Here is a 12,527-nt window from a genome sequence, read left to right as displayed (position 1 = left end):
TTGGACAATGAAATCGGACCCACTGTTTTCTCGCCAAAAAAAGAATTGGCGGGTCGTGCCACTAATCGGATTGTCCGATTTAAGTTTTCAAAAAAAAAATTGAACCATCAAGAAAGCCGTTGGACAGCACTATTTCAGTTTTATATATACCAACTCCATAACCGAGCTATCCACTTCATCTTCTTCTTCTCACGCTTTTCTCTTTAAATCTCTAAAGCTTGTCTCTGTTCTTTCTCTTTTTCTCTATTATCATGGATGATAAAGTGATGTTAAAAGTGTATTATCATGGTAAAATTTTATTACAAACATCTAAAGGAGTGAAATTTGTGTGTGAAAATCCATTAGATATTATAATTCCATTCACACTGTCATTTGAAGAATTAAAAAGTATGATTTGTGAGAAGATGGATTCTCAAAAATCTAGGAGAGTATCGTGTATTCTGTATAGATATCCTATATCTATATTTGGTGGGTTCGTTCAATTTGAAACAAAATACGTGACCGATGAAGTGAGCATGCAAGAAATGTTTTCAGTGTATCTTGAAAGTTCCCGAATCTCGTTCATCGAACTATATATTGAGTTCGAGCAATCTGCAACGGACCGAGATATTGAATTGGAAGATTACAACAGTGATAGCGAGAAAGAGTTTGAAAGTAACTATGAGATCGTTGATTCGGGTGTAGTCGAAGATGAAGCTGACGATGCTATGGTGGCAGATGTGGCGGATATGGTAAATGCATTAGCAAACCAGCAACCATTTGAGGAGCCGACTTTCATGCGATCGTTGGATTTGGAGGTCATGAATGCACCGAAGTTTCCTCAATATATAAATGCAGGTATGTAATAATTTTAAATTATGATTTATACATAGGTTTTGAGTTTGAGACAAATATTTAAGGCAACGGTAAATAGATAAAATATAGCATATAATTAGTAATTGTTTAGTTTTTAATTATCAGTAAACATGTATGTTGAGAAATTTAGTATTTCGTATTCTTGTGTGATTATTAATTTATTAAATAGCATTTGATGACCTAATTGATTAATTTATTAACTTTTGCATAATTTATTCTTAATTTACAGATCGTAGATAGATTTTATTAATGAGACATGTATTTAAGAATTATTTATGGAAATATAAATTTTGTGGCGTGATTGCAGTTTCCTGTTATGACGGATGGTGAATTCACCGTGGGAATGAAATTCAGTTCTAGGGAGACAATAATTAAGGCGATGAAAGATTATACCATCCGTAGAGGTGTAGATTATCAGGTGCATGAGTCAGAATCGATGACATTCTATGCTAAATGTACCCAGTACGGCGCAAGTTGTAATTGGCTGATCAACATTAGCAAAATGTCCAGGAGGTACTGTTGGGAGATAAGGAGTTACAATGGTAGTCACACCTGTACTAGGGTCACTGTTTCTCAAAATCATTCGAAGCTGGATTCCAACATAATTGCAGAAGCAATAAAGCCATTGGTAGAAGTTGATCCATCTATAAATATGAAATTAGTGATTACAGAAGTACAGTCGAAGTTTAACTACACCATAAGTTATCTCAAAGTATGGTTGCCAAAACAGAATACAGTTGAGTCAATTTTTAGAGGTTGGGAAGCTTCGTACGAAGCTTCGCCCACATGGTTTGAGGCCATGTGTCACAATAAGCCATCAATAGTCATTCATTTTGAAACAATGCCTGCGTACCAGAGAGATGACTTGGCTCCTAATATTCGTGTACTACACCGAGACTTCTAGAGTTATTACCTTTTTATTAGAGCATTTAGACATTGCAAGTCAATAGTGCAGGTAGACGGAACTCATTTGTATGAAAAATATAAGGGCTGTTTGTTGGTTAAAGTTTCACAGGATGACAATAACAATATCGTGCACATTGCATTTGTGATAGTGGAGGGAGAGACATCTGAGGCTTAGCATTTTTTTCTTAGTAACTTGCGACAACATGTCGTGACACATGATGGTGTGAGCCTTATCTCCAATCAGCACAAATCTATCAGGTCAGCTATTACTTGTAGTAACGGATATTGGTCTCCTCTTAGAGCTTTCCACATGTTTTATATCAGACACATAGAGTCTAACTTCTTGAGAAAGTTCAAGGCTCCGTATCTGCAGAAGCTTATCGTCAACATTAGTATCATAGTTACTATTATAGTTATTCTTAAACCCATTTATTAATTATGAATGTTGTTTATAGTTGGTCTTTTTTTATTGACAGGATATTCGAGCACGGTTCGCGCGTATGAGACGCATTATCAGCGTTTAGGCGAGCGAGGTGAGGCTTATACCAACTGGCTGGATCAGATTCCATGTGAGCAGTATGCTTTGGCATTTAATGAGGGATACAGGTGGGGTCATATGACCACTAATCTAGTTGAATGTAAAACCTCGATACTGAAAGGGGCGTGCAATCTTCTAGTCGCTACACTTGTTAAGGCAATATTTTACAGGCTTAATGAATTGTTCACCCGAAAAAGAGCCGAGGTTGAGGCTCGTATTAATGCAGAACATGTATTCTCTGAGCTTGTGACCTCCAAATTGCATGTGAATCAGCGGGCAGTGGGTAACATCCAATTTAATTGCTTTGACAGACGGAATGGGGTATTTGAAGTGCATGAGTGTCCTATTTGGGTGGAGTATGCAGTGGACCTACAACGACAACGGTGTGACAGTGGTGAATTTCAGATAAACCGGCTTCCGTGTCGACATGTATTTGCTTGTTATGCAAATCAGCAGCTAGTTTGGCAATTGTATGTTCATGATGTTTACAAAATGGACCAAGTTCAAAGAGTGTACAGAGCTAGGTTTAGGCCATTAGGAAATCTCACAACATGGTATGTTTATCATGGACCTCGATTTGTAGGTAATCTTTTTCTCAGACGGGTATCTAAAGGTCGGCCAAGGATGACCCGTTTCTTGAATGAGATGGACACTCAGATGTTGCGTGGTCCTAGGTGATGTAAGCAATGTAGGGGGAAGGGCCACAGCCGTAGCTGATATTGTCAACGTGGTGGTGCAAGTGTAGGTCCGGCCACCCAATAGAGCTCCATCCAAATTTCATTTTCGTTTGTCATGTTATTGCATTGTGTGTAATGTTATTGTATGACTTTGGCATTTTTATATATTGACATAAAGTGAATGCTGACGTATAGTGAAGTAGCATAGTTAATGACATAAAGTCCACTAGCATAGTTAATGACAGAAAAGAAAATAACATAGTCATCGTCATAGTTCAACAAACCGGATACAATAAACAACAAACACATTCTAAGTAAGGAAGTCCAATACACACATCATTTTTTTATTGTCAATTTTTCATCTTTGTATAATTTTTTGCATTTCTTTGCAACCCTGTTAAAAGCGGACGGAGTATATCGATTAGTGTTCCGACGTAGGGGATCAACTCTAAGGTTTTATCCTTTTCCTTTTTCGCTTGTGGTTGTACCTATGAAAACATTCACACATTCAATAACCAACTAATCAAATCAAATTAACAAGGAAATTACTTTACCAATTAACCAGGAAATTACTTTACAATAATAATAACCAGGAAATTAATTCACCAACTAACCAATAAACTACTTTACCAACTAACAAGGAAATTAGTTTACCAGTCTAACCAATAAATTACTTTACCTCCACTAGGCGCTGGACCATCATCGTCATCATAATCAGCATCATCTGCATCCTCATCCTCGTCCTTATCCTCATCCCCATCCTCATCTGGATGGTCAACGAGATAGTCATCAACCTCATCATCAACAGCCTGGTTGCTCTCATGAATTACTTGTCCTTCTTGTCGATCATCCAATGCTTTTCAAAAGTGAGCAAGACTACGAAATCTGTAAGGCCGATCAGCACGTTTCCAGTTACGCCACCTGACATCAGATGATTCGTTAATTAACTTTTATCAATCAAATTTAAAATACAGCGTGCTACAATTTTTCAAATCAGATAGTAATTAAATTTACCTGTTTGCAATTGGAAAGAGTCGAGGATTGCCAAGAATCGACGCAAGAAATGGTAGACGGATCCAAGCCTAGGTAAGCAAAAGTGTCAGCAGACCATCAATCTCCTTGCAGTCAATACGAGTTGCCCTACACAATGCTCTGTACAGGTGTGCCAGGCATGTCGATCCCCAACAAAATTGTATGATCCCAACAAAGTTACAAAGTAACTGCAGAAACTTCTAGTGTACCGTTGCCCCAGACTTATCTCCAAACATAACGATTCCAAATAATAACATTATGTGGTACTTCACGTACTTCTGAATGTAAATATCATCAACTAACACTACACGATCTTTCAGTCTTCGAAACCATGTCAACTTGATGAAGCTTCCTCTACAGTCTGTCTTCCTAGGTGTAACACCAAACTGATTCAAGCATTCAGCCTCTAATGCCTCATAACTACTGAGTGTCGATCCTGTAACTGGCAGACCATTCGTCGAAATACCAAGAATTATCGCTACGTTCTCCAGCGTCACAGCACACTCACCAACTAGAAAATAGAATGTGTGAGTCTCAGGGCGCCATCTCTCGATTAAATCATTAACCAATGTTGATGGAAGGGTGCAGAAATTATGACAAATGTAATAGACAGTAAGTAGTGGTAAATATCTCAAAATAATAGTGAAATTGTATTAATAAGTGTAGGGATTGAGTGACAGAGCATAAGCAAGAAATGGAAAGAGTAAGACAGTTATTTTAAAGCTATAACAATAGAATTATTAAGGCAATTGAAAAAAAGGTATGGCTGCCCTGCATAGAACCCGCGAGAGAAAGAGAGGAGAGACTATAAGAGGGAAAGAAGGTAGAAAAGAGAGGTGAGAATTCAGGAAGGAGAGAGGTAAATACCACAATGATCTACCGCCCATGATTCTCCCATTTCCTACTAATAGTGCGTCTTCTGCTACTGCGTCTCACACCTTGTACATTCGGACCATGCTCCACGTGTCCAATTTCTCTAACAAACTCTGCCTCCTTATGGTCATTTTGCCCCACTATATTATTTCTCCTTTTTGCTACTGCTCCTTTGTTCGTTATAGCCGACTGACATTGGACAACTCCAATATGAAAAATGTGATAAAAGCCAGTCTTTCGTAAATGCTCCTCCATAATTTGATTGTAGGGATCCGGCGACATGTAGTGGTCACATTGCAACATCTGTGAACCCTACAAAACGTAGCCATAGACCACATTAAACAAATAACTGCTCCTTTGTTCGTTATAGCCGACTGACATTGGACAACTCCAATTTGAAAAATGTGATAAAAGCCAGTCTTTCGTAAATGCTCCTCCATAATTTGATTGTAGGGATCCGACGACATGTAGTGGTCACATTGCAACATCTGTGAACCCTACAAAATGTAGCCATAGACCACATTAAACAAATATAATCTTATTTAATTAATAAATTAAATTTAACAAAAATAAATTTTCATTATCATAACCAGTAAAACATAATCATGTTAACAACTATATTATTAACTAATCAATATACACTAACTCTATTTTATAAAAAAATTCACATCTATATTTTTTACAATCTAATAGTTATCAATAAGTTTTAAACGACTCTTAAATATAAATCTAATTATTTTTAGATACATTAAAATTATATATTCTAATATCTAAAACTAAATTATTTTATAATAACAACTCTTACTCATTCCTTATTTTCTATTTAGATAGCAATAATAATAATAATAATAATAATAATAATAATAATAATAATAATAATAATAATAATAATAATTAATTAAATAACTATTCTATTCTATTCTAATATTTACACTTCCAACATAATAAATAATCTCAAGTAATTATTCTATTTTATTCTATTCTAACAACACACAATAATAAATCATTAATTATTTATTAATTATCTATATTATACTCATAATAAAAATAATTAATTCAATAATTTTTAATATATCTTCTGTATTATACTCGTAATAATTATTTTATTATCATACCTAGATCTTAATAAAAATTATTACCATAATAAATTTATTACTAACAATTAATACTAATTAATTTATTTATTATCACATGTATAATCTTAATAAAAATTATTACTACAATAAATTTATTAATAACAATTAATATTAATTATTTTATTATCATACCTATACATTTTAATAAAAATCATTACTACAATTTATTAATAACAATAATTAATTTATTATCATACATCCATAATCTTAATAAAAATTATTACTACATTAACATTATCACTATAATAAACTACTAATCTCTAACATTATCACTATTATTTTAATTAAATCAAAATATTTAAAAATAAAAACTTACATAATTAGAATGATCAAGATAATTAGTAATGTGGAGCTCCAGACAATTGACGAGCTCCAGACAATTGATGTCTTTTATTCTCTTTCTTCTTGATATTGTTGAAGGCTAGTGGTCCAATTTTTTTTTTTCAAAGATTCGATTTCATCAATGAAGAGTGAAAGTGAAGGTGGAGTTGGAGAATGAGAGAGCGTCGGAACGAAAGTGAAAGGAGGGGTTGGGGTATTCAGATGAGAGTGTATACAAGCAAGAGGGGCTAAGATGTATGCATGTTTGACGCGTGGCTGGGGGTGCGCAAATCGGACGGTCCGATTTGTATAACTGTCAAATTTCTAATTAAACCGTCCGATTTCTCGATCACAGTCGTCACATCCTCGTGAAGCCTTATACACCCCCATAACCCGATTATACTTCATATTTCTCTCAATATCAAAATTTTAAAAATATAAAGTGTGGAGTCTGGAATGTGCTTTATTCGATTATTCTTTTGACTCGATATTTTACTATAACCTCCCATAGTGGTTATGTGAGAAGGGGTTACTAACATATTTTCGATAACTGAACTATACATGTGCTCATTATTTTGAATTACTGTTACTTGTTGAATCTTTTAGTCAATCGATTTTAGGGCATGTATAGGATATAAGGTTGTGTTTTTTTATAAGTACAGGACATTAAGACAGGAATATAGATAGATATACAAAATTATATTTGGTAAATGAGATATGGATAAAGGTATTGTATTTAGAGACACTGAATTATTGTATTTTATGTCCATCCTGACAAGAAAGACACAGAAATACTAACAAGAGATACAATTTATTTTTTTTTATTTTTTTATTATTCTTGTTAATTTTTATAATTATGTTTTTTATTATTATATTTTTCTTTTCAAATTTTTGGAATGAAAAAAATAGAATAAATTAAAATGTTATAATTTATTATAATTGATCACCAAATAAAATAAAAGAACATTAATTTTTATATATCGAAGGAACTAGTTTTAGAACTTTTGTCAGTTAGGAATCAACAAGATGTCATTACTTTAAAACTGCTAGTTTAGCGAATTTCCTTTTTGTATTGGTATCAACGCATAAGTGCTCATCTCTATCTGTAGACATTGCTTGATTAATGCAATCCTCTTGCTTCGCAACCCTCCCTTCTGTCTTAATCGATCGTGTCCAAACTTAATCCATGGTCAACGACAAGTTCTTGGTACGATATGAGTCAGGGCTCTTAGGTCTTTCATTCTCATCCCTTACTCACCTTTGAATCTATAAAAAAAGTCTTTACCTTTTTCATAATAAAGTAAGCATCTAGCTCTTGATCCAGAGCTACCACTTCAACAATCAACTGAGCTCAGGAAGTTAGGTTAAAACGTTAAGTTATACAAGGTCTTGTTTAAGGAGATGAAAAAGAATTTCTGTCTTTAGAAGTTAACTCTTCTATCATTTGTGTCTTATTTTTAGTGTTTTATCTTATTTTGTTCTCAGAACAAAACACAGTTTAATGGACGAATTAGTTATAAAAGTGTTATCTTTATTTAAAGTATAGATAAATAAATAAGTCATACTTTTAAATAAAAATCTTTATGAGAAGGTATTTTTGGTATTTTGAGTAGGTGGTACTAAAAAAAATTAAGAAGTTAGAGGAAAAAATGAGAAGGAAAGTTGGGCCATGCCAATGAAAGAGCAGGGTGAATAGTAGCCCCTTCGACAACAGGCCTAGAGGCAGGAAAATAGCCGGCCTGCTGACAGAATCAAATCTTTCTAAAACGAGAAAAGAGTGCCAATGAGTCTTAGATCGCATGGCATATCTTTCGATCCCTTCTTTACTTTAAAAGTCTAGGGTTCAAATTCTAAAAATTACAATTGAAGAAAAAATGTAATAAAATATGTGAAGAGTGTGTGGATGTATTGTTTGTAGAAATTATCTAATCCATTGAAAAAAAAAAAGAGAAAAGAGTGATAGCTCTACTCCATGGTCCTAGACTACTTTTTTATTGTGAATTTGTGATATGTCAACCTAACTTGTTCTACAGTTACAAGCATCACATGATTCAATGAATAAAGAAGCCCAACATACACAAAGCCTAATAATATAAATAAGTTAAACAACATTCAGCTCCATCTGACCATAAAACAAAAACACCTTTTGAATCTTGGATCTTTTTTTCTTTTAAATTTTATTTAAAAACCCTAACGCAATGTAATAAAGATTTAAAAAAATAATCAATTTGAATTGGTCGAATGGTTAATTTACTCGTTCGCTTAAGCAAGTGTTAGAGATTTAAATCTCATCTTATATATGTAGTAATTTATTAGCCAAGTAGACCCTTAAATAGAGTTTAAATTCGCAACAAATTAATCCTTAAAGGTCAAGGGAATAATGTGACAACAAAAAAATTCTAAAAAAAATAGTTGAATCAATGAAATTAAAAATAAAAACTTTAAAAATTCAACCAAAATTATATTTAACTCTAATTGAATTAAATCTAATAAAATAATTTATTATTTTAAATCATTAACCATTAAAATAATTGGTTGATTAAATGATAAATAAGAAAAACAAAAAACCAACGTACATGTATTTAAAAAGCATCTCACTAAAAACCTCTTATCTATTACATTTTTCAGTTTTAACTTTTTTTGTGATATCTTCCAATTTTAAAAAATAAAATTAATTCCTTATAAATCTAAATCTAAAAGATGGTTTGAGTTACTATATACATAAGCGTATACTTATTTGAGGAGAAGTGAACCAAATCAACTAACCACTCAACACACTTGGTCTAGTTCCAAATAATTTAACCCGTTAAAAAACATAAATCTATATAAGGCTATATTTATTTTTGAGAATATGATAAAATAATACACTAAGAATAAAATATACATAATAAAAATATAAAATTTTGTATTTTTGTATTCTATTTGAAGATAAATTAAAATAAATTATGAAAATTTAATTTTTTATTATTTTTTTATTCAAAAAATTTGAGATAAAAAATAAAATAATAAAAAATATAATTATAAAAAATTAACAAAAATAATAAAAATAATTATTATTTTAGTTAAAATAAACACAAAATAAACTAATTCAATATTTTTAGACATATTGTCTCTTATATTTTTTTTGTCAAACATAATTTTATATTTTATACTTTTTAAATGTTGTGCCTCTATAAACAAATGCAATCTAAATAACATTTTTTTTAGACTAAAGTTTTGGATAAGGATATAACTCATGGATAAGTCAAAGACGAAATAATAGCACTATAGTAGAAGTGGAAAAAGGATGATAGATGATATACAAACTACCTACCATCGCCATAATCAGTCACAACAGAAAACACTACGTAAAATTCATTCTAATTGCATTGCATGTAGTTCTTTCAAATAATTCAATGATAATTTAAGACATATAGCGTAACCAAGAACAAAAAAGTGGGCCATATTTCTTTCAAGTACTCAAAACTTCAAAAGTCATAAGAAAAATAGGATGATCCGTGATTAATTTATTAAATAACATCATTTTCCATAGCTATGAAAACAAAAATTAATGTGAAATTTAGAAATAGAAAAGAAAAAAAAAACTAACTAAGCGATTGAGATCTTAGCACCAGCTTCTTCAAGTTGCTTCTTAGCTTCTTCAGCTTCTTCCTTCGAAACTCCTTCTTTGAACTTCTTCGGCAAACCTTCGATCAATTCCTTCGCTTCCTTCAGCGCCAAACTCGTCAATCCTCTCACCGCTTTGATTACTGCGATTCTCGCGTTGCTCGGAACATCCTCAATTACCACGTCGAACTCCGTTTTCTCTTCCACCGCAGCCGCGCTTTCTCCGCCGCTTGATGCGCCCGGTGCGGCCACCACGGCGGCAGGCGCGAACGACGCCGCGGATACGCCGAGCTTGTCCTGGAGATAGTCCACGAGAGTCTTGGCTTCTTCCAATGTGAGGCCGGAGATCTCGGCACCGAGGTTCTCGATCTTCTCCGGCGCTGAGACTGCGGAGATAGGGCCGAGTGAGGCGGCGCGGGGGAGAATGGTGGTGGCTGTTGTAGCGAAGGGGAAGTGGACGGTGGTGGTTTTGGAGAGCGGGTGCGCAGGATAAGGAGATGAGGGTGTAGGATAAGATAATGTTAGTGTTGAAAGTGCAGTCGTTGCTGCCATTGTTATTATCTTTTTCTTTTAAAAAAAAAAAATTCTTGTTCTCTTTTTTTATAATGGAAATGTGAATGAGTTTGCAGAAGAAGAAGGAAGAACCGAAGAAGATAAAAGAGGATAAGGCAAATGATGGTGCAATTGTGAAGTGATATTACGAGATTGCCCCATGGATATCTCAATAACACGGTTTTTGATAAAAAGGGGCATTCCGAGAATCGAACTCGGGACCTCTCGCACCCAAAGCGAGAATCATACCACTAGACCAAATGCCCAGGTGATGGTTCTGGAGTTACTATATTGATACCTATAAATTAACTATGCTAAGTTGGAACTTGATTAAATGTGATATTTGTTATCCTGCAGTGACATGGAGTTTACCTGTTTAATATGTAATCCAAATTTATATATATGTTCTCTTTGGCAGAACCAAGAAGTAACAATAATATCCCTTCCTCAGTATGGAAAAATGCAAGCAGATACAACAAATATGAATACATATATGATATATCCTACCTAGGCCTTGGTGTTGAATAATATGCTTCTATAAATGACTAAATTCAGCATGTAATCTAATATTGAGGTATGCAAAATGAATGAGCAGCATGTATAACTAAAAGTGAGATTTATTACTCTAATATTTAATTTTTATTTAATTAGAATTTTATATTAAAATAAAACAATTTTTTTTAAATGAGACTAGTTTCATTTTATCTATCAATTCTAATATACATTTTAATTCTAAATTGATTTATTTTTTAAAAATACAAAAAATAATTCTCCAAAAATACTCTATTGAAAGTCTCTAAATATGGTCCATGATTATTCATATTTTATGCACAAGCTAGATGCCGACGAGTAATGACCAATGAATTACATAACCTCGTGATTAATTTGATGGAACCGCTACTCCTCATCTATCATCTATTCTATTTTATATTCTCTCTTCAGAAGATTAGAATCTTCTCCTCTATAACCATTATTTTGCTTATCATAGCTTCTAAAATCTATAGGAAGTGGGGAGGTAGCCAGGTAGGCATAAGATTTGGCAATAACCTGTGTCAGCATCATATTGGATTAACTATTTATTTATTTATTTATTTGCGGTGTATGATTTTGGTCATGTAGTCATCTAGAGGCTTTAGACTCTTCAACCAAACAGATGCAGATAAAAAATTATATGCAGTAAAAGAATTATCTCTAAATAAACGATACATGCAAAGATAGAAAAATTAAAAAGTTATTTTGTGATCGTCTTCTTACCGTCCGTATCATCTCAACATTTTTGCAACGAATTGTGGGCCTGAGTCTGGTTTGGGCTTAAAATAGTTATGACCTTCCACAAAATATGGACAATCCTTTTGTTATTATTATATTTTTATATATAAACTTTTAACATTGAATCAGCCCATGTATAGATAAGATGGTTTTCGTTTTTCTTGCAACTCTATATATCTATACCTTTTATTAGGGGTGTACATGATCCGGGCCACACCGGGTTTGGCTTAACCCAGACCCGGCCCGAAATATAGACCGGGCCTAATGTTTGGACTCTAATTCGATCCTAGACCCGATGAAACCTACGCACATTCGGGCCGGATGAAAACCGGGTAAAAACCGGGTGAAAACCGGGTCTTTAGCATGTAAAAATAACCTAATCTCCAACCTTTATTTCACAATTCACATAATAAAATTCACTTTAAAAAATATAACAAGAACCAACACTTCTCTAAAATTAAAGCATAACCATAATCAATACTAATATTGTCTAACACCAAATATTTAAATCAATACAAATAACACAATATTATGCATTAGTGTAAAGTCTTATGTATTTTAAACATAAAACATTAATTTATAATCTTATAAATGACTAATAACACAAAATATTAAGGTTTACAATATTTAAATTCCACATAAAAATAGCCATCATCCAACATAAAATATTAATTGTGTATGAAGACCGGGCCATCGGGCCGAGTTTGGGTGACCCGAGCTATGGCCCGGACCCGACCCGAAATAATGACCGGGTCTATCTTT

General features: G+C 33.1%; 1 protein-coding gene and 1 non-coding gene across 2 annotated transcripts; both read right to left on the bottom strand.

Moving 5' to 3' along the window:
• Positions 1-9,741: 9,741 nt before the first annotated feature.
• On the bottom strand, positions 9,742-10,633 carry LOC130982960 (50S ribosomal protein L12, chloroplastic-like). Its single transcript, XM_057907113.1, has one exon. The coding sequence runs from the start codon at positions 10,494-10,496 to the stop codon at positions 9,927-9,929; it is 570 nt and encodes a 189-aa protein (XP_057763096.1). The 5' UTR covers positions 10,497-10,633; the 3' UTR covers positions 9,742-9,926.
• Positions 10,634-10,690: 57 nt separating this feature from the next.
• TRNAP-UGG (transfer RNA proline (anticodon UGG)) lies at positions 10,691-10,762 on the bottom strand. Its single transcript has one exon. It is a non-coding gene; the product is annotated as a tRNA-Pro (tRNA).
• Between the last annotated feature and the right edge of the window lie 1,765 nt (positions 10,763-12,527).

The sequence above is a fragment of the Arachis stenosperma genome, chromosome 5 (genome assembly GCF_014773155.1).
Source record: "Arachis stenosperma cultivar V10309 chromosome 5, arast.V10309.gnm1.PFL2, whole genome shotgun sequence".
Taxonomy (NCBI): domain Eukaryota; kingdom Viridiplantae; phylum Streptophyta; class Magnoliopsida; order Fabales; family Fabaceae; genus Arachis; species Arachis stenosperma.
This window is presented reverse-complemented; position numbering and strand designations above follow the sequence as displayed.

Bases quoted from the DNA above. Each gene is read 5' to 3' on its own strand.
- LOC130982960 (XM_057907113.1), bottom strand. From the start codon at position 10,496: ATGGCAGCAACGACTGCACTTTCAACACTAACATTATCTTATCCTACA.